The following is a 24,807-nucleotide window of genomic DNA, read 5'->3' on the forward strand; positions in this document are numbered from 1 at the left end:
GAATCAAAGACCATTTATTCCTACATTTTAGTTAACTTTACCCCAAGTGTCAAAATTACTTATGACTTATTTACACTCCACTTCCATCCCGGAAAAATTGTGATTCATCCTTTAAATCATAATTTCCCAATCTACTTTAAAAGTACTTTTAAAATTTCCTGAAACAGTATTTATAAGATGTTTAATAAGATTAACCTTCGAAAAACGAAGTATTTATGACAGTTGGAGTGGAATGGAACTTTGTGTCTTTTATTTCATTAGTCACCAAATTATTCAAAGCCAGTAAGAGGGGTATAATTTTTAGAAACATAATAGATTTTCAATGTTTAAATTTTGAAAGTTGTCATTTAATTGTACTATTTGATTAGAAAAACTCCAAAAATATTTTAAATCTTATCTCCATCTTTGAAGTAACGGTTACAGAAATATGAATGTGTAAGTTTCATAATTAGGTGATACATTTGTGAGCACACCATACATTTGTTCGCTTTATTTTTTTTTCTAAGAAAAAACTGGATATATTTAACAGCAGTTTCAACTTTTACTATTTTTCATAACTGCCATTTCACCTAAACAACAAGTTTTTCAGGAAATATTTTTGATTTTTAAAAACTTTTGAAAGACTGCACCTAAAGTAAGGTAAAAATCCAACTCATTAAAAGCATGATTAAAGAATTACTAAGTCAAAATCGCATGTTTCCCTCTCCCACCAAAAATATCCAATTCGTTTTTCATGTATCAATAAATACCAATAGGATGACTAAGGTAAAATTGATTTTTCAGGAACTATCTACAACACACAGCCCCACCCCCAACCAAAAAAAAAACACCTTTTTCAAATAAGTGTATTCTAGACACTCACACATTTAATTAAACAGATTCTTTCTTAAATAGAGATGTTTTCTCCTTGTCAGAATAAGCAATGCATTGTTATTATTGAGCATTCACTTTTTAGTTGGTGGTTTTTATTTTAGGTACTATTGAATATAAATATTCCTTAAAGTTAATGAGCTACTCCAATTAAAAATAAAATTTTAAAAATTAATGAGCTAATGAGCTTTTTTCATTCTCATTTTCGACATTAAAATGCATGGGGGAAGGGAGAGATAGTACGGAAAACAGAATAATTCGTTGAGAACTTGTTAGGTTTTCAATTAAGGAATTTTATAAATCTATCTTGATGCTGTTCTTAAATTAATTCTGCAACAGCAGCCAAGTGATTTTTTTTTTTTTTTTTGGTCTTGAATAGTAATGATACAGATTTTCTTTACCAATAATGTATATATTAACTACATTTAATATATCAGATACATTTTATTTCTGTATCTCTAAAGAAAACCTCGGTGCCTGTCAGTGCCTAATGACATCAATAACATTCATTTATTCTGCCAAAGTAATGAACTTACCATTCTCACAACTGGAAAAAAAAAATTTATCTAAGAACTATTTTGATCAAAATGTATGTAAAAACTAGTGATTTTGACACAAAAAAATTGAAACCTTTCGGTTTTTTGGTCTCTGTAATGTGCCAGACATAAATTTGCTGACACTCGGCGCCTTTTTACCTGTTTTTCCTCTCACGTTTAATACCCCATAGCTCTAAGAATTTAAAAAAAAATTTTTTTTTTACAATGTTGAGAAATGTCTCCATATGCCCTCAGTAGCTACTGAGTAGCTATAAAATAATAAAAAGCTCTACAACAGACGATGTTACTTCACTGAATTTTTTCAAAGCTTCAGGAAATTAACGCGGTGCTCCTGAGGTTTCAAAAATTTTTTAAACTTATTTAAAAATCACAAATATGACCTATCCGTTAGTCATAAAACACTTCACACAAGTTCACTGAAAGGCGGACTTTTCTGCCTTCGAAATTTGACCAGAGAACATAAGCCATGAGTAAAAAACACGAAGATTTCGTTGAGCACTCAAAGGAACAAAACTGTTGACGTCTTAACACTTAAAGTTACTAAATGTTCTGAAGTTGCTTAACCGTCTTCCATTGCTTCAATTCTAGTTGCTTCTATTGTGTCACGAACACCAAAACGCAAACGATACACACCTCTTCCCTCAGAAGAAGGGCGAGCCGAGGGCGGTTCTCACAGAACCTGCCAGTAACAGGTGGCCGGCCGGGAGGAACCTGCAGCATTCCCTCCGCCGACGCCTGGACTCGGGGCCGCGTGGGCTCCCCAAGTCCTTCCAGCCACCCACACACCCTCCGGCGGCCACGCACCCTCCCTGCTCCCCCAAGCTTCCGCGTTGCGGCGGCCTGAAGTGCCCCACCACCTTCCCGCTCCTAGTTTCCGCTCAGCGCCGCGGGCGTCGGCACAGGCTGGGAAGCCCTGGGAGAAGCACGTGCCTCTTCTCGAGGCCTCGTCACCCGGGCGGGAACTCCTGCCGGGTCTCCACGAGCCCTGCCGCTGGTCCCCAGTCTACCTAAGTACGCAGGCGCCGAAGCTTCTAGACGCCGCCGAGTGGCCGGGGCCACTGTGATGCGTTTCACCTGCCTGCCCGCAGCTTCGGCCCAAAGTGTGAGGTTCTGAACCGTCCCCGACAAAGTGGGGCCAAATAATAAATGCGACGAAAATGAGGCCCTGGGGGTTGGGTACCTTGTTCCGGAGGTCACACAGTTGTCCAAGCGAGTGCAGAGCCGCGTCTCGTGGTTTCATTCCACCGCGAAGTCAGGAGGACTGCTGGGACGCACAGAACCCGCCTCAAGTTGCTGCGGGCTCAGGCAGCCCAGAATATAGGCCTGGAGCGGCCCTAGTGGCGGCTGCGTGAGCCAGGGCGGCACTGGGGCAGGCCAGGCAGGTCGGTCGAGCAAGGAGACCCTGCCCCCGGGCGCCCAAGCCCATGCAGCGAGAGCGAAAAGCCTCTTTGCTCCGGCCACCGGCCCAGACTCCCCGGCACGTGCGGGCCGCGCACCCCAGGGGCCACAGCGCATAGCGGGCTTGCGCACCGGATCTCCGTCCGCCGGCGGCGCCGCAGGGTGACGCTCAGCGAGGCCGCGGCTGCGCCCACCTGCAGACTTTTGCGGAGTAGGGGGCTGCTGGGCTTATTTACAGACTAGGAAGGCGTGGTGCGCCCGAGCCGGAACCTACGGAGTCCGGAGGGAGGACGCGGCCGAGAAAGCTTCACTCCAGCCGGGTCTCGCAGCCATGAGACAGCTCGGCATGGAACCCCGGAGGAGGGGTCGTTCTTCAAACCCGGCCTCAAGTTGTGCTCTCAGTTCTCACACGGAATAAAAAGAATAGGGTGTGTCGGTCACTTCGCAGGAAACTTTTCGTTGTTTCCTTATTTCCTTCCCTCCTGTGGACAAGTTGAGCAGCTTCTGGGCCTTACGCCCAGGAGGTTTCAGACCAAAAAGGATCGGGACTCTGGGTCTTCTGGAGCATCATTCCAACCCACCCCCACCTCTACCCCTGTCTTCCTCAGGGAAGGTGGAACCCTCCTTCCGACCCCCTGCTGCAATCCAGAAGTCTGCTTCCCCTGACAAAGTGAAACGCGTCCCTATCGACTCTTCTAGATTTTTGTTTTTGCGTTTTAATACGAACAAAGATAGTTTGGCTACTTCTGGCAGGGCCTGAGGGTTTAAAGGGACATCTTAGCACGTGGAAGGGATGACTCGGATTCCCCCAGCCGCCATGAAGCCACTCGGGACAGCTCAGCAGAAAGGAAGGTTGTCTGTTGCCAACATGCAAGACACGGATCGGTTTTTTTGTCGTTTTGTTTTCTTTTCCCTTTTGGCTCAGCTCTGAGAGCATTACAGAGCTATCCCTTCCCGCCTCCCGACCCTCTTCCCCTCCCCCTCTTCTTTCTGGTGCAGGCGGCAATTAGGGTGAAGAAATCAGTGCCAGGCTCCTGCCTCTAAAGAGAAAGGAATTGCTTCGGGAATTGAGTCCTGACACCTGTCTCTGTCCGCGATGGCGAGAGGGGATACGGGGTCAAAACGCCTGGGGAAAGAGGCCGGGCTGACCGACGCGGGGGGTGGGAGGGGGGACCCTCTCTAGGAGAGCGTTTCTTTGGCCTGCAGCTTCACATAGGTTATTAACACGCGGGTTATTAACACGGAGGTTTCCTCTTTTTAGTTCCCTCCACCCACCCAAGACCAGGACCTGGGCTGGAAGCAGAAGAGCAACACTGACAAATCGTTCATTAATTTGCATTTATTTTCGGGAAATAATGTAGATAAAGGGGGGAAGAAAAGGGCTGCCTTACATTTCAACAAGTAATTTGCGATCTTCACATCGGACAAATCAAATTTACAAATTACTTTCCCACCTACTGGACGAAACGGCCAAAGCCAAAATTGATATACAGGCATGGGCTCTCCGTAGATTTCGGAGAATGAAGGTGCACTAAAAACTCACTAGACAAAACAGGGTTGTTTAAAGAGAGAGAAGCCGACGGAGGAATTGAACCTGGGTTTGGGGCCTGGATTCCCCACCCCCACCCCCATAATACTATATTTTTATCTTTTTGCTTTCTTTTGGTTTTGGTCTCTAAACCAGAACTGCGACCATGTGCTTAGACCCGGTGAAGGGCTCAGTCCTGTGCCCCCTCCCAGCCTAAACCCCTCCCCTGTGCCCTGACTTGACTCTTTCCTTCAGACTCCAGGACCCTCCCGATTCTCCGCGCGCAGCTTCCTAAAACCAAACGATTTTCTGTAATAAATACACAGAGGGAGAAGGTGTGAGACGGCAGGGAAATTTTGCAACAACTGAAAAAGTAAAAAGCGCCATCGTTTGAGAAAGAGAGGAAAGGGGACAGAGGGAAAATATTTTTTGCTTTTGTTTTATATATATGTGTGTGTATATATATATATATGCTGTATATATCTTAAAGTTCTATTTCTTGGGCTCTAAGACAAGATATGCTCAGTTCAACCAACAGCAACTAAAAAGTTTAAGTGGTCCCTGGAACGGACCTGACTATATACAGCATTCCCGCTGAGGCGGAAGCCTGGGCCAGTTCTACGCAGGGCGGGGCTGTGCGCAAGAGGCTAAGGACGCGTTCCTCCCCTGGGTCTCCCACGAGCGCGTCACGCAGGAGAGGAGGAAACGCCAGCAGGCTCTGGCCTGCAGGCGGGGAGCTGGGCTGAGGGCAGCTGAAGGGGTGGCAGTCTGCAGGCGAGAAACGCTTAGTGGTTGTTTTGATTTGGAGTAGAGTGTGGGTACACTCCCAACAGGCAGACACATGCCAGTTAGTGACTCCAGTGTCCAGAAAGAATAAATTAAAGTGTAGGGCTCAAACAGCAAGACAGAGCGAAGAGCCTCCGAAGGCTGCAATTGCATACATAGTAACTGCCCAGAAAGACTAGAAGTGGGCGACTTGGGAGTTCGGTGGGGGCTGAGGAGGGGAGCACACAGCTCTCCCGGATAGAACTTGTTGGCCAAGCCGAAGCACCGGTCCCCCCATCCAAGGGGTGGGTAGGGTTTGCACATCCCCCAAGCAAGTGGCACAAAGATGAGGGCGGCAGTGCAGCAATGGGCATCTTTTGGGGGCATGAAATTTCGGGTCTGGGGAAGCCGAGGCAAAGGCGGGTGATGCAGCAGCAGCAACAACAGGACGGGGATCACGGAGGGCGCAGGTAGTTGCATTTCTTCTCCTCTTCCTCCCACTCCTGGGCTCACAAGACCTGAAACCTCCATGAGGCTTGGTCCTTATAGTCCAGACAGTCAGGCGAGTTGAAGTTGAGTTTCCAAGCAGAGGATGCGGCGGCAGCGCCAGGCTCCTTATAATCCAAGCAGTCGGCAGAGTTGAAGGCGAGCCCCGAGCCGCCGTAGCCCTGGTGGTGGTGGTGATGGTGGTGGTGGTGGTGGCCTGAGGACTGGCTCAGCGGGTGGTGTGCGTGGGGATGGTGGTGATGGTGGCTCGCCATGGAGGAGGGTGCCATAGGGCTGAGCTGGTGCGGGTGGTGGTGCGAGTGCATGGGCGCTAAATACGAGCTGCAGTCCACGCCGCCAAAGTAGGAAGAGGAGGGCGCGGGGTAGCCCTGGCCATAGCTGCCGCCCTGGCCGTAGGACATGGGATAGGAGGCTGCGGCCGAGGCGGCTCCTGCGGCTACCGAGCGCTGCATACACGATGCGTTGCTGGGTGCAGCCAAAGGCTCGGGCATCGACACTGAAGCCGGCGCTGAGCCGGGCGAGATGGAGGCCGGACTCCAGATGGACGAAGCAGCAGGCGTACTCAACGACGACGGGACCGCCACCGCCGGGTTCCCGCCCAGGCCTGCAGCCGCGGCCGCCGCGGGGTTGGCTGAGGCGCTGGATGCGGAGCTGGAGGACGAGGCGGAACTGGACACAGCAGGCGGCGTGAACTGGCCGCTGCTTTCGGAGCCCGAGCTCTCCCGCACCGGGGACGACTTTTTCTTTGCTGGGCGGCTCTTGGTCCCACTCCCGCTCTGCTGCTGCTGGCGGCATTTGGCGCGGCGGTTCTTGAACCAGACCTGCGGCAGGCCGAGTAGGGAAGAGCGTGTGAGGGGCCGAGTAGAACTTGCCACTCCCCTGCCTCTTGGACCGACTCTGGCCTAGGAACCGCATCCCTCTCCGATCGACGCCTCCACCCTTCCCCATCTCCGGCCCGGCCAGATCCTGCATTCGCTGCTCCACCCTCCCCCATCCTTCTGCTCAAAGACCCTCCTCTGGAAAAGTAGGGATGTGCACCTCCCCACCCCCACCCCCAGCTCAACTCTGTCGGAGGGCGGAACATTTGTGTCTGTCCAGCCAAAAGTTCAGCCATCTCTAAACTGCTGCTGTTGGCCGCTTCCCAACAGACCTGTGAGTGCATGGAGGCCCTGTCTTATGTGAATAGAGCTCGGGAAACTGCGGCGAGGCACAGAGCACGCCGCGGAATGGGGACAGTCACCAGGTCTAAGCCGGAGCCACTCTGCCCCACGGAGCCCTGGTGCTGGGCCGGCAGAGAATTTGGGTGGGAGCAGGAAGCTGAATTAGAGGGGGACTACGGAAGGAAGCCTGAACAGAATTTCGTTGAACTTCTTGGCTCCAAGTGGGGAACCAAATAAGACAGTCATAAAGTTCTCACTCCTCTTGGAAGGCCCGGGTACAAGACATGGCATTCCTGTTCTCTCGAGCCTCTGGGAGGAAAAAGGCAAGATAAAAGGCCTTTGAGAAGAGTTCTGAGTTATGATCCGATCAGTATTTTCCGGGCCCTTTCATCACACACACATACACACACACACACAAACCCTGAAACAGCAAAGCTGGTAGCCAGATTTTGCGTTCAGCATCCTCTCAGAGCAAAGAAAAAGGTCTAATCACACTGCCGCCACCCGTGGGGCACAGTTCCAGACAGGGGACCAGGCTTTGGCCAAGCCCCACTCTTTCATTTCCAGGATTCCCGGGAAGCAAGGCCAGGGCGGAGGCAGAATTCAAGACCCGGTAGGAAACTGCCAAGCCCTGGGGTGGCCGAAGAGGCAGGGGACAAGTGTCGGGCTTGGCCTCCTGCAATCCTAAAAGAGACTTCGGAGAGGCGCCCCGGGGCCAACGGCCCAATTCAGGGCTCTAAGCTAGTTCCTTTAATTTTGGCCTCTCTGCCAGGCCCGGGCCCAGCGCTAGGGGGAGTCTGAGAGGGGCTGCCCAGCCTGTAAGCCCGCCCCCACACCAGACCACTTCCCAACCAGGCCCTCTCTAGCCAGCCCCAGCACCCCTCCCCGGACCCTGGAAACCCCCCGCGCGCGCACCTGAACTCTGGACTCTGGCAGGTTGATCTTGAGCGCCACCTCCTCGCGCATAAAGATGTCTGGGTAGCGAGTCTTGGCAAAGAGCGCCTCGAGCACGTCCAGTTGAGAGCGCGTGAAGGTGGTGCGCTCGCGTCGCTGCTTCCGCGGGGTGGCTGAAGGGAAACGCGGGGGAGTGTGGGGTCAGTGGTGGCCAAGCGGACTCGCGCTAGAGTATATGGACAGGACTCTGGCAGGCCCTGGACCAGGTCGTTGCAAAAGAAAGCCGGGCTCCGAGCAAAAAAAAAAAGAACTCCCCAGGGAGGCGAGCTTGACAGGCCACAGGTGGGAGAAACTGCAGGTGTGCCTGAACCGCACACCGACACTCCTGATTGTCTCCGACACTCCAGGGCTGCCCCCTTCCCTGCCTCTCAGAGGATAAGAAAGGAAGAGAAGTTATACAATCTTTCTTCCTTCGCTGCCCCCCCGCCCTGCCAACACTCTCCCTGACTGGAGGGTGGGGAAGGGGTGTGCCGAAACATGTCCTGGAAAACACTTTCCGAGGTAATAAATGGAGGTGAAGAAAAGGAACCTAGACAAGAAGGCCAGGATTTGGCTCAAGTCGTCCACATCAACAGTGCAGAAGTTGGTGCAGGCCACCCATCTAGAGCACAATTTAATTATGGAGGGAGAATCCCTCTGCCTTACCTCAGCCAGTCGCTTTGCATAAGGCAAGCTCGGCCTTTCCTGTCAGGGCCAAGCGAGTGTCCATACTCCTCGTTCAGTGTTGAGGGGGAAAGGCATAGATTCTTTCGATCTCTCTCTCTCACACACACCCCACCCATGGAAAACGAATCCGTGGGTAAATGCGCCCTGTGCTGGCTGTGGGATGACAACTGGAGAGAAGCTGCCAGTGTGGCCGGGCTGGAGGGCTCACGGCTCACGTCTTAGCCACCCCGGCCCCACTTCCCGACCACGATCTGCCCTTCGAGTCAGCGCGCCCTGCAATGTAAGAGACTAGGCAACCGGTTCCCTGGGCCTAATCTCGGACAAAATTTGTGCTCAAACCCAGAGGCTGGGGATTCCCCAGATTTCTAAGGGAGGAGGGTGTGGGGGTCGATGCTCACCCGGATAGCCCACGGAGGGGTGTAGGAGGTCCATGGCTGGCCCGGCTAGACCGAGCCCATTCATACCATATGGGGGTTGTTTGAGGTAAGACATCATGCTAACAGCTGGGTGGAGGCGCCCCGACGGATCCAGGGGGCTGGGGGCCAGGCGCAGTGCGGGGCTCCCACTGCGCAGTCCTTCAATCTCTGTAGCGTCTGGGGGCCCGGCCTATGGAAACATAAGACACACCGAAACCGTCATTCCAAGACATCCCGGCTTCCTGGACTTGCCGGAGGAAGGAGTACAGGATTGGGGAGGTGACGCAGGCTATGGATATGTGCAAAACTCGGCTCTATAAGGCCTTAGCCCAAAGACCACAGCTTCTTTGAAAAGTAAAATTTCTGGATCATTATCACCTCTTTTCGGGCTTGGAATGGGCCAGACACTCGTAGGGCGACGCTAGGAGTGAGGAGAGGTTAAAATCAGGGGCAAACTTGGGAGGTCAGAGCCCAAACCGCAGAGTGTGCTAGGTCCCAAGACTAGGCAAAAATCTGTTCGGGTGGGAGAAGGCATCACACCACACAAGCAAACATCCCCTCGACCTCAAGGCGGCAGGAGACCCAGAGCATGAGGGGTTGTTTCATTTTGTTTCAAATGTTTTTAAAAGTGGAACGGACAGGTAGACTCTAGAGAGCCAAGGTAAGGCACTGCGGAGGGCTCGCGGCACCTGGGCCCCTCCGGGACGCATTGCCCACTGAGTAGAGTACCTCCTTCCAGAGTCTCCGGGGTTGGGTCCAGGCCCTATAGACCACAGCCGCTCTTCAGGTTTACCTCTCGGTGCCTGGCCGCTGAGAGATTGCTTACCCGGAATCCCACCCACACTTCGACCACCGATTCGAGCCCAGGTCCGGCCGAGCCGACCATAAGGCGCCACCGTACAGGTGGCAGTTCAAACAGGCCGCCCGAGATCACCCGCACCTCGCCACAGCCGCAGGCCATGCTTCCCCAGAACAAGCCGGTCCTGGCTGCGGACAATGGGGTCCTGGCCGGGGTCGAAAGGTGACCTGACCAGCGCCCCAAGGGTCTGGCGGATTTGGGAAGCCTCAGTGCAGTAGGTCTGGTGCGCTTCCCGCTTATCCTACTAGCTGAACCTGCGCCCCAGGACCCGATCCAGACTAGAGAACTAGGCCTCTGCGGCGTAGCTCGCGCTGCCCTGGGCAGGAAGGTCGACACCTGGCTTCCCCAAGTTTCCCCCAAAACCGAGGTGCTACAATCAGGAATCAGGAAGTAGCGCTGGAAGAGTGGGACGGAGACCCCAGAGGACCTGTCGCCTTTAGCCCGCTTCACAGGAACTTAAAGCAGACCTGGGACCCGGGCTAGAAGAGTTCAGGGAAAGAAAGAAGTTAAGAGCTAGAGAAGTTCTCCCGCTCCTCTCCCCAGGGACCCACGGCCTGGGCCGGGAGAACTCGGTTTGCAGGGAAGGCGACAAAAGGGAAAGAGCCGGGCCCAAGGGAGAATGGGACTCAGCTGTGGCGACTCTGCTAGACTGCAATGTGAGTTTTCAAAGACTTTCTTCAAACTTAGCACTTCAGCTGGGTTACTTCGGAGGAGGCGGGGGAGGGGTGCGGGGCCGCAGCGGAGCTCCGGGGTCCTCGGCTCAGCAAGAGGGGAGCCAGGTGGCTTCCCAGCCCCTCCCCCCTCCAATGCCAGGGACCGGGGAAGCGGGGACCAGTTTGAGGAGGGGGAGGCAAGAGCCACCGAAGCGTTCCCAGAGTCCCGGGCGACCAGCGGCTTTCTCCTTACCTGCCCTCAGCTGCCGGGGCCGCTCACCATCTACCTCACGCCCTCACACAGACCCTCTGGGCGGCCAACCTGCAAAACAGAGCGGCACAGGAATTACCCGCGGGGCCGGGCGGTGGGTCAGGGACTCGCCGGATTTCTTTCTTTCTCCAACTTCCCTCCTCCCTTTCTCTTTCTTTCTAGTGGCTTTGTGCGTGTCTCTCCAGGTTTCACTTTATTGCACAGACACTTTGTTTGCAAAGCCCCACACGCTCCCGACACAGTGCCTCGCCCGGGACCGCACCGAGGGGGCCGCAAGGAGAAGGTGGGGGTGAGAGGGGCAGAGCTGGGAGGTGGCTCGAGGTTGCCGTGGCACTCCGTGCAGCGTGGAGGCGGTGGGGGCTGGGGAAGTCCTGCAGAGGCACTTTGCAAACTAAATAAATCAAGCGAGTTACCTTGTCGGAGTGGCTTGTCTCGCCGGGGTGTTTAGGTGATTGGAAATGTAGCCTGATGAAGATTGATCACCTTTCTACTGCCCTCCCCGGGTATGTGAACGCGAGGTGAGTGCGTAACGGGGCTAGGCTGCCAATCCCCGGCCCCGCGCGGGCTGAGTGACAGGGAGCCGGGCAATGGCAGCACGAGCCGGGGGTTACCTCCGCGCTCCCCCGCCCTCCCCCGCCCCCTGCACCCCGCCCTCACCGCCCGCCCGCCCGCCCCGCCCCGGTCGCGCGCTAACTCCGGGGCTAGACTGGCAAACGCAGCGCAGAGCAAGACCGGCAAGGCGAGCGCCGCGCGGGAGCCCGGGCCGCGGAGGGAAACGCTGGCCCTGAGGCCGCCGCGGGGCTCCCCGCCCTTCTCTCGCCCTTTTGGCGCCCTGGAGGGAGTGGCAGAGAGGAGGCGAGGTGCTGGAGAACCGGTTCCCTCGCTCTCTGGCACGCCACCCGAAGGGCGCGAGGAGCCGGGAGCTGCGGGCTGGAGGGGAACGGGCCTCCGGCCCTCTCCCGACGCCGCGGGCCCCGGAGTCTTCATGCACCGGGCCACCACCCGCAGACCCACGCGGCGGGCGACTCGTGCTGTCTGGGCTACTTTGCTGAGCGCGGGAGCAGTCCTGAGTGCGCAGATCCCGCCTCGGCGCCTCAGGACTCCAGTGCCCTTGAGCGGCACCCGCAGGGGAGGCACGGCCACTTACCTGCTCTTCGACGTCTCCTGGAGTTCCCAGTCCCCACGATAGGTGTTTGCAAATCCTGAAAGCTTCTTTTGAAATGTCGGCTCCCAGCGTCCCCACCCCTTTACACATACACTGTACTTCTGAATCGAAAGGTTTGGATAGAAAACTTTGTCTTTCACACTGGCTCCTTTTACTAGGGACAATCTGGTGGAAAACGTGGCCACAGACCCTGCCCTCAATTTCCTTTCTTCATGCCGCCGGAGCCTCCTTGAGCGATCTCCCCGGATAGTTCGTACTGGCGAAGCCCATATCCCAGTCGAACAAACTTCTCAAAACACGTCTACCTGGGTGGACTTTTCAAAGCGCAAAAAAAGTGTTTGCGCCCCAACACTGAGTAAGGCAATTCTTTTAAATGGCACCTCCTCCTGAATATTAGGCCGACTTTACTTAACCCCTTTCGAGGAATTCCTATCGCTTCTTCTTAATCTCCCCCCGCCCCCTCCCCTCCACCTCAACAGGCGGAGTGAAAAGTTTGAACCGGAGTAAGTGTGAGGGCGAGTCTAGGAGCCGCCGGGCGCTTCGCGGTGGGGAGCGCCGGCGCTGCGGGGCCGCGGGGTAGGGCACCGAGAGCGCACCAGGCGCGGGGCGAGGAGGTGGCGGAGAAGGACGGGGGAGCCCGCTGAGTGAAAAGGGGCCGCGGCCGCCGCTCATCAAAGTGCTTCCCCTCCCCCAAGCGACACTTTCCTTTGGAGTCCGAATAAAATACGGTAACAGAATATGATGGAGGGCACAGTGTTTCCTTAACTGCTTCTCAAAGAACCCGGGAGATCTTCTTAGGACCTTTAATAAGGCTTTGGTCGGTTCTTTTGTTGATCTCTCAAAATCAACTCCTTCTAATTGAAGTTGGAGCTGAAAGCGAGCTAATGTTCAAAGAAAGTGGCCGCCAGACTAACGAAATTACATTTTTTTTTTTTTTTTTGACGATGAGGGAACATCTAATCAAAGGGGCAAAAGAGGAGGGGTGTGGGGCGGGGGGGGAGTATGAAGGAGAAAAGGTTTTACAAGATCCTTCTCTGGTTCACAAAAGTCAGCGACACGGGCGCTTCTCTCCAGAACAAAGACACCGCGACCCATTCACAAAAGCAAGAGAAAGAGAGAGCAAAAACAATAAAAGAACGAGGGAAAAGGAAAAACAAGAACAAGATAAAGCCTTAACAGGAAAAGAAACTGCGCAGAGCGCAGCGCTGACTCGAGTGGGGACACACCTTAGGCTCGCGCAGGCCCCCGCGGGGGAATAGTTCTCAAGGCCCTGGGCTCCGAGCCCCCGAGATGCGCAGATTTAAAGCAAGAAACGAAATATAGCCCCCGCCTTCGGTTCTGGGGAAAAGCGCTGACTGGAGCGCACTAGTTTGCCGGGGAGAGTTGGCCGGCGCGCTGGGCACACTCCCCTGAGCTTCTGCGGCTCCGCGCCTCTATCCCAGCGCTATCCCGGCCGGGGCCTGCGCGCTGTGTGCCTGAGTTAGTCCTCTCAGGCTTCGGTGCGTGCCGGGTCTCCCAAACCCTCGTCCTCCCGCCTCCTCCCGGCCCCTTTTCTCCTGCAGCGGCGGCGCTGGGCCGAGGTCCTGCAAGGTGGGGCTGCTGTGCGCGCTGGAATGTGCTCTGGCGGTCCCCAGGGCCCTCCACGCGGGAGCCAGGCTCTCTCGGTTCCAGATGCGGCCGCGATCTCGGGGAAGTTGGGAGGTATCAAGTAGCACAATTCCCCCCCCCCCCACCCCCTAATGAGAGTATTTATCTAATCCCAAATTGCAGGCGAATTTTCTTAATGCTCAACCCGTAAAACCCCGGGATTAAGAGAAGAAAAAGAGAGAGAGGAGAGGGGAGAGGGAGAAGAGTGAAAAGGGGGAGATTGAGATGAAAGTTTCTTGTATGCGGCGGAAAGGACTCAGGCAGCACGTCGCTAGGCAAATATCCAGGTGGGAGACGCTGGGCCTGAAGCCTCGACCGTTCCAGCAACGGCCGCAGCTCGGGGAGGGGAAGAGGGGGCCCTTGTCTGGGGAGAGCCGGTGGATTCAGCTCAAGGCCCCCGGGCCGAGGAGGGGGCGTGGGAGCTGGGCCCTGGCTTTAGCATCCAGGTGACCTCGAGGCTGGGCCAGACTCCGGAGGACACTTGGGACGGGGGAGGGGTTTGGCTCCGGGGCCGTGGGATCCCGGCCAGGGGCGGAAGTTCTGCACCGGCCCGCGGGGCTGTGCCCAAGCCAGCCCGCTGCCAACACTCCTCCTCCTCCACCTCGGCGATCCCCGGGCCCACAGCTTTTGCAGCCGCGCAGGCTTTCGGGTCCACGGCCTCTGGGCGTGCTGGGCTCGCGCCTGCGCCCGGGAAGCAAGACTTTGGGCACCACGCGACGAAATCCGGACGCGGCGCCTTCGCCACGGGCCCGACCGTGCCGCTCCCCGGGGGCCGCTGCGGGGCGTGCGGGCACCACAAAGCAGCCCGAATGGAAACCCCGCGAAGCTCGGGGCTGAGGCAGGAGGGGCAGGGAGAGGGGCAGCAAGTCTGGGGCTAGCGAAGGTTTGTCCCTTGGCAGGTCGGGAGCGGTTTAGGGGAGCCCCCTCTCGGCGAGGCTCCGCGGGGAGGGAAGGTTCCCGGAATTCGAATCCTGTGTAAATGGAGTGGGTGACGCCGGTCGCCCAAGTCCCAGGCTCCTCCGGGCTGAGGTTTCCGTCTGCCGGTTTCCCTAGGGTTAGAGCCGGGCTCTGAGAGCTTCTTCCCTCAGGGAGCGTAGCTTTCTCTGTTCTGCTCAAATGAAGAGGGCAAATACCCGATTTCTTTTAGTTCTGGTAACTTTGCAGTAACTTCCTTAAATTCTTGTCATGAAATTCTACCTTAGGGTGGTTTTTATCATTTTGAGACTGGCGGCGGCATACTTTTTGAAAGGAATTTGTGTGTACTGGTATAAATATTTGTATGTATATGTACGCGTTATGATCGAGGCTACCGTATAAATGCTAGTGGACTGTTTTCTCTGTCTCCAGACTTGTGGAACGAGCTTTGTTTCAGTCACCCTGGTAGAGTAATGGAAACTACCATAAAATCGCCAGGTTTTTTCCTGTAGCTTAGAACTTCTTGTTGAAAGTTCCCTTTCCCTCATCTCATACACACAAACCTGCACACACCCTCCTCCTTCCCTCCAACAATAACCCCTCTTCCTTTCATTTCAGCACCTACAGTCTGGAGGGTTATCAGAAGTCATAGTTATTCCTCATATGAGTACAAAATTATAACAACTGCAAATTACAACATATTAGCTTTTTTTTTTTTTTCAGTGCTGTGGATTCACAAATTTCCTCAAATCCTTAACAGAGATGACCCTTTAAAACATGCTAGTTTACACAGCTTAAGAAAATGTGACCAACTGCTTTTCAATTCACATTGGTGTGTCAGCAGGGCCCCTTTGGGGGTGGTGTAAACTTATTCAGATCCAAATACAACCCAGTATTCTGCCCTGCATTCAAGAGGACCATTTTTTTTTTCCACATGAAAAGTCTTATGAATACAAAAACTTCTCTCAAACCAATGTCAAGTTTTCATTACAAAGAAGCAGCAGCAGTGTTTAAGGTAAGAAAGTTTCTGCTTTTATTGAAAATTTATATATGACTCAGTATTGTAATAAATAAACAGATAACCATTTTCACAAAAAATGACAGTGCTATGCTAGAGAAGAAAATATTAATTGGATTTACTCAATAATGGCAAGACAGATTTTATCAATACAGAATAAATAATAACAGCATTCTTGAGCCAATTTTGAGACCCAACAAAATGTGGGAACCAAGCTAGATGTAATAAATAATTATCCAGAGAAAAAGATGGTGCATTCTCAGATGATAAGACTGTCTTTGTAAACTGATGCATGTCAATTAGTCCCATTCTTACTGCTCACCTTCAAATCACAGGACTTGTCTCAGGCTACGTTAAAAGGCCACCCTCTGAAGAAAGCAGAGGAGAAGTACTCTTATTATCTTTACAGTGAAATGTAAAACAACTGCAGAAAATCCCACTGGTAAACAGAACACAGTTTAATAAGTAAATTGAATATGATCTAACTATAAAATTTAGGTAACAGACTCAGTGTTACATATGGCAGGACTGGAAAAAAATCATTCATGACATTTTCTTTATCCCTCCCTCTTAAGCCCCCTCCCACCCCTCATTATGCTATTAACAACAACATCAACAACAACAACAACAAAAATGTTTTAAAATGTTCCTCCATCAAAAAATGAGGGAAAATAATGAGGGAAGAGTTTTCTTTCTTTGAACAGTTTCTTGAACACTCCCAATACCAATCACTCACAAGATGTCTGTGCAAATCTACTTCACATGATTTCAAGGAAATGATTAATTCACACCAAAAAACCCTTAAACAAAGCTATTTTGGAGTTCTGTACAAAATCTGGAAAGGAGGGAGGAAAAGGGGTGGTGGTGGTAAAGAAGTACAATCCGGTCAAACAAAATGTTAAAAGTTTTAAATCAACGAGAATGATTTTTTTTTTATGGTCTGGGGAACCCAAGGCTAATAAAATGTTGGTCAGGATTCTGGTCCGGTTTCTACTGAAGGACACATTTCTCTTCTTTCTTGGCCATCTTGCCTTTGTTTTGCTCCAGAGTTCGCTCCAAATGTTCATCTTCTTCTTCGGCCCTGGAAATCAAACAGGAAACCAAATTATTTTTCTTCGTGGAGGGCAGAGCGGCACTCCCCTCTCGCTCCGAATTCCAAGCCCCAGAGGGAACTGGGTACTGCGGGGCCAGGGAGAGGCTGCCCGGGTCCACTGGAGACCTCTGGATAGAAATCCCCGACCCCACCACCCACTTACTGCTTCTCCTGCGCGTCCAAGTCCCTGACGAGCGCGTCGCGCTTGTCCACTAGGGCCACCAGTTCATCCAGGAGGAGTTGCTCGCGTCGCTTCTGGGCCTCGGTCTTCTGCCAGTCTGCAGAGGACAAGAGGCTCCTTACCCACCTTACCCTCCCCTTCCCGCCTTTTCCAGTTTCCTTTTATTTCTCTGCAAAACATATCACAGAGCCACTAGCTAGTAGTGTTTCACGGGGAGTTTGGCCGTCGTGGTGAGGATTTCACCCCTAAAACCCTACTTTCTAAGTATTTTCCGTAGATAAGAGACGGCTATGGCCGGGTTGAAGCCTTCACGAGACCAGGTGTGCGCCGGTGGCCAGCCGGAGGTGCGCACCTGATTTCAGCCAAAGTGGGGGAGGGAGAGCTGGAGGCCCAGAAGAGGTCAGCCGGAGGGTTGGTGGTGGGGGATGTGGGTAAATGAGGAGGCGGGAAGCAGAGATGGGCGATAAAATCCTCCTGAAAAGGCTAGAGAATCTGCCTGAGAACCTATCCTCCTCCCCCACCCCGAAGCTCACTCCATACAGCCCATTCTTCGCTAATTTCCTCTCCGCTCTATTTTAGCAGTTGGATGTATCTCACACTGGGCGCCATATGCTTCACAATAACTTTAAAAGTAGTGAATCGGCTAATTAGCATTTTTCTTTGAAGTAAAAAATAAATTTGCTCTGCAATATTACACTGCAGCTCTCGATCGCATCACAGCCAGTTTTCTTTTGGAGAGGTTTGCTGCGTGGCTTCAAATCAAAGCACTTTTGCAAAGGAAAAATTACATACTTCTTTTTGAAACCCCATGTTAAGGTTGGAAAATCCGATGGGCCGTGCTCTTTCCATGTATAGGGGCAGTTTTTTGAAGATTTTAGGCCCCAATAATATATTTCCTAATCTTTGCTGGTCTGATAATTTCCTTAAGATGAGCAGCAGTTTCGTTTAATAAAAACAGGACCAAATCGAACATTTAAAGCACTTTTGAAACCAAAGCCAACTGCTCTCTGGCCAGACTGCAAGGGCTTGTAGCTGTCAATCAACCTCCAGTCTACCCCGCCTCCCTCATTAGGAAGGTAAACAATGAAAAGAAGAAGTAGATGATGAGGCAGATAGCCGAACAAATGAGGACCTAAAGGGAAACAGGACACCAGCTTGGGGAGGGGGGAAAAAAAAATACCCTGGCCACTGACTCCTGTAGCTCCCTCCCCCAGCAAATGCACTTTCCAAAAAACAGAGAAGTGCAATCCTTTCTGGTTTCTCTCTTCTCTCTCCATTGCCCTGGGCAATCATGTTAAAACTCACATGGCTGGTGCTTATTCAGATAAACCTAACAATGCACACCGCTGGTTACCATGTGAATCTTCACAAACCGCACAAGAATGTGCTGGTTCAAATCCCCCCGACCCCCTCCAAAGCAAAATTTATTCAAGACAGCAAACTGCTCAGCAGCTTTATGAAAGCAAATGGAGCTAGAGGGAATTCTATCTCGTATTTACAAATTAAAAATTAGATGCATCATCGTGCAATAAAGGTTAGAATAGCAGCAAAAAACTAGAATATTCTATTTTATCACTATTTCTATCACTATAATCTCAAATACATACACACACATATATTAAACATGCTATATATTAATTATCCTCATTTGATACAAAACATCACACAAATAGGTACATTAAATAATTGGTCACATTACATTCTTATTTTAAAAAGAAGTGTTCAATTGCATAGAGAGAAATAAAGAAACTATTTCTACGGAAAGCTTTTTTCTGAATGCAAGAATTTAAAAAATAATAACAAAACACCAAAACTGAAGAAAAGCCATATCTATCACAATTTTATTCCTTAGATTTAAATGCAACTGAGGTCAGGAATGCTGGACAATTTTCTAATCTGGTTCTTGTTCTTAATCAGTTTCATTCTACTACAGGAGATAAATTAATAGACTCTCCAGGTTGGAAAGATCTTAAAGGTCATCTGGTCTGATTTCAGGTAACTATAGTTCTAGAAGTATTAATTCTGAGAAAAACCTGCTAAATTTGAAAAAGATTTGTAACTAAATTTTATAATTATTAAGATTACCAACTTTGATAAATATTAATTTTTCCATTTCTGACCTCAAGAAATCATTCTAAGTTTAATTTATAATTCTTTACTTCCAAAACATTTTGATGAGCTTTAATACTGGGAAATAAAATTTCTCCACCATAAACTCAAGACATATAATTAAGTTGATAATTATAAAATTTTTTAAACTAAGAAAATAATTTTAATGACACATAATCTTAATTAACTTATTCCTTCTCTATACTTGGCCAGCCACTTTTAAGTTTTTAATTAATAATTAGAAATATCAAAAATTAATTTTTTTTAAAAATAAGGTTTTAACAATATGGATAAGAGAGAAAATTTTGTATTTTTAGTCCCTTAAGTATTGAATAGTTTAAAAAATCTTAATCTTCTCCTAGCTCAATAATGACATTTCCCAAAACTGTAACAAAAACATTTTTTTAAGTTTTGAATATTTAGGTAATTTTCATCATCTTACAAATTTAACTGACATTAAATTTTAAATATTTCAGCATAAATTTTTGGGTTTTCCATATTAAATCTGTCATTACCACATTAATATCTATCTACAAATAATTAGTCAAATTGTGGGGGAAAAAAGCTATGTGCAGTGAGTAGATTTTACACCAGCAAAACTACTTTTACTTTGGGTTTGCTTTCTCACAGGAGTAAATTTATACACAATGGTAATTTGGGAAGTTAAATTTTGATGAATTAAAAAAATTTAATAACACCTTTCAAACTGATCAAGATTCACATTTGTATATTCAAGGCCTAAATTTAAAAAAATTTAAATCCCCCTTTAAATAGCTTCACCTAGACATAATGTCATGTTTTTAAAGCCTGAATGTAAGTTTATGTGTTACCTGTTATACATTTTAAGAAAGGATTACTCACCTATAACAGCTAGCCAGATGCACTGACTTTGGCTTGGACAGACTACAATGTGGGTTCTGATTAATTTAAAGATTCCAGTGTACTTTTGCTACAAAAGCCATATCCTCTCACAACAAATAGGATTAAGTTTTGATGCTGCATTTGAGCCAAAGTGTTGAAATAAAGAGATTCTGTTTATGTCTATCTGCACTGAGCTGTTTCGTTAATTCAAAAAACTCTTTTTTTATATATAGGGCCAATTATTCATTCCCTGATTCAGTTTATTTGCTGAAGTTGATAATTACCTTGGAAAAAAGGCAAAGAAATACCTATAAACACTTTAATAGAAAGGACCTAAAGTTCTTGTAGTAAACCTTCAACCTTGCCACTATAAATAAGCCTGGCACTTTGATGAAAATTAACACTAGTTTTGTAAAGAGCACATTGGGGGATTGCAGTCAAGTCTTATCTTTAGTTCCAGTCAACTAGCAATCCTGAAAGAGTTTGCATCATCATCAGAGCAGGCCATTTGATAGGATTCTACCGCTGTACCTAATCAATCTATGGAAGACTGTGGCTGTGCTGTGTAACAAAGCTAAAATAGATTTACAAATGGGGTTTTAGGGGATAAGCTCCTCCACAGGATTACATATTGATTTTAAATATAAAAAGCTTATCATATAAGCCATAACTACAAAAATAGTGAACCTATGCATAAATCCCTTTAGAAGAGCACCCACTTCAAACTCTAAGCCAAGAATAAATCAAGATGTACAAAATCCTAGAGAAGATCCATTTCTTGTGCAGAAAATGAACACACCACTTTCCAAAAGCCCACCCCAATGTGTGCAGAAATGAATTTATCTTTCCTGAGGGGGCATTAAATAATCTGGAACAAAAAAACTATAGGAAAGTATCTGAAAGATGTTTGTTAGCTTAAAGGATCCTGCAACTTAGCTCAGTAGAGTGAAACTCCTGCAATGAAAACACCTCAGGGGAAAAGAAAAAGGTAAAAAAAGGCCAAAGTGATTACAGATTCTCAGAAGAATGGATATATTGAATGTTATTATTATTATTTTGCTCTCAAACCAAGCTGTTAATATTTCTTTCATTGTGCTATGGCTATTAATATTCTGTGCTTTCTCCTGGTGAATGGTTTCACTAGCAGATTTATTTGGAAATATTTTAGTTTATTTATTATGAAAAATATCTCATGGCTACTAAGAAGAAGAGATGGGAAAGAAAAGAGAAAGGAACTTTAAAACAAAGGAAAGCAAAACAAAACCAATCAGTGTAGCCTGTTCATGTGTTTTTCTGCAGTGATTTAATGCTCCAAAAGACTACTGAACTGCATGTGTGTCCATTCTAAGGGCTGGCTCAGAGGACACTGTCTTCAAAGAACTGATAATCATGATAACCAGTATTTCTCTAGGACAGCCCAAGCCACATATTGCTCAGGCTAGTGGGGCAGGCCTTTCTCTGAGAAAGTGTCTTTATTTGTAATCAACAGGCTGTTTCTTTCCTCAAGCCTCTTTTTCCTGTCAACCAACAACAGAAACTGGCTGAGAGATTTAAGGCACAATCAGATATGGGACAATAGCATTAATTAAAAAATAGAACAAATCCTCAAAAAAGTAACAATTGCATTAAAGGTGTCTGAAAGAAAAACATTCTTTTTTTCCCTCTTCTTCAAAAATACTTTCTACTGTTCTTCCATGTGTACAAGAGGATCAGGCAGAAAAATTTTAGATTATTTAATTAAGACTGAAGGTCTACTACATAGGGATAGGTTGCCAATGAAACTGGGATGTTTTATATGTATCATGGCCCTCCTTAAAGATGGTACTATATGGTAATAATAGTGGTTTTGGGATAGAAGCAGGATCTGCCTTAAAAGTCAACTGTATTGTATCAAGCTGCATCTTAGGGATGACTTAACTTACTATACATGAGAGAGTAAATTTTAAAAAATTGTAATATTCTGTATTGAGCATAATGAATCTATAAAGAATAAACTATAAGAGTTATACATACATTATACATACTATATACACATATATTTTATATTATACATATAAATAACATATAAATAGAATTTGCTATACCTACTTTTCAAATGACTGTTAAGCTTTCCAATCTCTTTTAAAGACTATACCACCACAACAAAAATTATATCAAGAGGAAAAATACCATTTAGTATATTTGTGCATTTTATTTCAATGGCAAGTTTCACGGAACTTCTTAAATAATTTTGACAAATTTTATAGTCATTAGTGGTGTAATTTGACAGCCACTTGAAGAAAATTAGTTATCTGAAGCCTTTTGCATAAAGTAAATCTAATTTCTAAATTAGGATATACAGATGTCTTATTTATCAAATGATATTAGGAATATAAAAATAAAAATAAAGCTTCTATAAATGTAGAAGATAGTATTTAGATAAACAGTATGTGTTTTATTTAATAACAATATTAATTAAACTATTTTTAAAAAATATGGTTTCATTTGACTTTCTCTTACAAACTTAAATTTCTAGTTTCCGAACTAATTATAATTGACTTCTTATAGATCAGGTACCTTATCAGGTGAAGAAAGAAATTACCATGGACAGTCAGTGGGTTAAGAGGTCAATATAGAATAGGAAAATCAATTTGCATTGATTAGACAAAAGGTCCATTTTACAGAGCCCAAAGGATTAGCTCTTAAGCAGACATCTTTGAACTATAAGACATTTTCAACTAAGAGGTATAAGGAGAACAGAATTCTAAAATACCAAAGAATTAAAAAAAATAACCATATATAATAAATGCCATAGTTAAGCCAGCTGATGTTTATTGATATTATGAACCATCCTTAGGATTACTATATATGTTATTCATTTAAAAGTTTATATAATGTGTGAAAGTGTTGAATTTATCTCATATGCCTGAATCTTTGCTTGCCTATTAATAAGAGTTGGAATCTTAAGAACTATAGCAGACTGGACAGTGACATATTTATATGGACATCAGTTAAATATTAAGGTAAAATTTAGAATCTGAATGTGAAAAATCAAAATGATAAATCTTTCTCAAACCTCTGCAGTGGAAGCAACTTGAACTTACACATAAAATGAAATCATTTAACTACTTATATTTCCTATTTAATGGACTTTTAAGCTTACAATTTTATGTTTAATAGTAAACAAAATGATGATCTGAATTAGGGTCCTAAGGTTTTACATGACTAATGGTTTCTGAATCTAAGACATTTATTTGGAACTCCTGTAGTTCCTAGTCAGACCACACCTAGTGAGACCGAAGTATATTACACTCTTTAAATCTCTTTGACAACTGACACTTTACACACCTCACTGGGCCATGGCGTCTCTTACCTTCAATGGCTAGCATTGCCCGCAATTCCCGATTCAGCAGCTCATACCTTCGTTCTAAATCGTGTTCTTTTTCCCTAGGCAAGTTGCAAAAGTTCATCAATATGCTAATTACTAAATCATTAAACACTTAAAAAAAACCTTTAGGTTACATTGATTTTAGGACTCATAACTGACTTTTCTCTTTAACTTTAAGCTACTCAAAACAAATGATACACAAACCTAAAACCTTCCTCAGGTTGAATACTTACTAGTGGTATTATTTTTCTCCTTCAATTTTGAGTTGTACAAAAGTATATTTTAATCTGTGGATAAGTAATCTCATTCTTCAATGCTTTTTGTCTTAAGTGCCAGGTATAAAGCTATTTCATAAAATATTTTTCATAACTGTCAATAAACACCTTTTTGTCTAGAACTCCATGTGAAAAGAGTACGAGAAACATGAAAGTACTAGCAGTGCAAATTTAATATAGAGACAGTAAAAAAAATCAGGATAAATTAATTCTGCACTTCATAATTCTTTTATTAAGGCACTGTAGAAATGACAAAAATAGAGGTTTTCACTAAAAAAACGTAAACGTATTTCTTCCCACACTAGGTGGCACAATATAAGAATACTGCTAGTGAGAAAAAGGGACAAGCATTAAGTCCTATGTGAACTAAATGCTAAAGACTTGAGAATGCTTACATTTGGTTTAGTCTCCATTTTACTGTAATTCTTGGAGTCATAAAAGGTCACTTCTGTGTAAATTATTAAATCTTTTATCCCAAAATTTAGGGTAACATTATCTGCAGAGTACAAAGGTACTTTTGTCCTTATTAAGAATTATTTAATTTTTAACTGAAAATCTGATGTTAAATAAACTTGAGTTTTATTTCTTTTTCTCCTTAATATAAACCAAACATCCTTTTTTGTACACAAGTGATTTCTTAAACCCCAAAATTATTTACATTACTTGGTTTTCAGTATAATACATACATTTTTTCAGTATCTAATACTCTTTTAAAATTCTTACTCTTCAAATAAAAACTGGTTATACAGTATTTTATATTTTATTTTTATATAAAATATAATTTCTAAAGAAAGAAAAAAATTAAGCCTAATAAATATGAAATCCCAAGAAAGACAATGATAGAAAGTCTAAGACTCCTCAATGTTGTAGGAAAAACAAGCAGTGATAAGTACTTACAGGAGAGAGAGCTGGTTCATTCTTCTTATTAAGGCATTTTTCTTATTAACTAACATAAACCACTCCTGCATCATAGCTTCTTCTTCTTCTGTGTTCCTTCCTATAATTTAAGAAGAATTACTGTTTTTTCTATTTTACAAGCCAAATAATAGTTCAGCATAAGTCTTGTTTTTTTTTTTTTAACATGAAACATATTTTAGCTAACCCAATAGTGCAAATTAAACTGTTTATAAGTTTATATATAAGATTAAGGTCTGAAGAAAGGAATCAATATTTAAAAATTCATAAACCAATCTCTAAAGGAGGTATTATTCAGCATGTATATTTCAGTCCCCTGAACATATATACAGATTATACTAATGTACATTAAAAAAAAAAAGTGTTCCAACTTTTAAATCCTCCCCAGAGGTTGACTTGTTATTATATTTCAATGAGGAACTCATGAAGCTAACAGACATATGGTTATGATAAAAATATATTAATTAATTAAAAACCACATTAAAAAATCATTATGAGAATTACAAGACTAGCAGAAAGATCAGAGAAGTCAAGAGATTTTGTGAGAGCTTCTACCTGTAATGACTTGCTTTTTTTCTTATTTTCCTCCCCCAAAGTAAACTAAAGATATATACATGCATATACATTTCCAGAACTCATCATCCCTAATACGGTGAA

General features: G+C 46.5%; 2 protein-coding genes across 6 annotated transcripts in view; both read right to left on the bottom strand.

The window, feature by feature from the left end:
- Positions 1 to 4,177: 4,177 nt before the first annotated feature.
- OTX1 (orthodenticle homeobox 1) lies at positions 4,178 to 11,093 on the bottom strand. The gene is made up of 5 exons (XM_070380134.1): positions 11,018 to 11,093; positions 10,587 to 10,655; positions 8,804 to 9,011; positions 7,701 to 7,852; positions 4,178 to 6,446 (listed from the first exon to the last, which is right to left on the bottom strand). The coding sequence occupies exons 3-5, from the start codon at positions 8,898 to 8,900 to the stop codon at positions 5,628 to 5,630; spliced, it is 1,068 nt and encodes a 355-aa protein (XP_070236235.1). The 5' UTR covers positions 8,901 to 9,011; positions 10,587 to 10,655; positions 11,018 to 11,093; the 3' UTR covers positions 4,178 to 5,627.
- Positions 11,094 to 15,334: 4,241 nt separating this feature from the next.
- Positions 15,335 to 24,807, bottom strand: part of EHBP1 (EH domain binding protein 1) — a 355,495-nt gene continuing 346,022 nt past the window's right edge. For 3 of the 5 annotated variants that reach the window (XM_070379386.1, XM_070379385.1, XM_070379384.1), the window contains exons 21-24: positions 24,133 to 24,232; positions 22,946 to 23,019; positions 16,606 to 16,720; positions 15,335 to 16,430 (exon numbers count right to left, since the gene is read on the bottom strand). In XM_070379386.1, coding sequence (XP_070235487.1) covers positions 16,340 to 16,430; positions 16,606 to 16,720; positions 22,946 to 23,019; positions 24,133 to 24,232 — 380 coding nt within the window. In that variant the 3' untranslated portion in view covers positions 15,335 to 16,339. The remainder of the gene's footprint in view (positions 16,431 to 16,605; positions 16,721 to 22,945; positions 23,020 to 24,132; positions 24,233 to 24,807) is intronic. The other 2 variants (XM_070379387.1, XM_005910170.2) reach the window with 1 other exon arrangement.

The sequence above is a fragment of the Bos mutus genome, chromosome 11, assembly GCF_027580195.1.
Source record: "Bos mutus isolate GX-2022 chromosome 11, NWIPB_WYAK_1.1, whole genome shotgun sequence".
Classification (NCBI taxonomy): Eukaryota; Metazoa; Chordata; class Mammalia; order Artiodactyla; family Bovidae; genus Bos; species Bos mutus.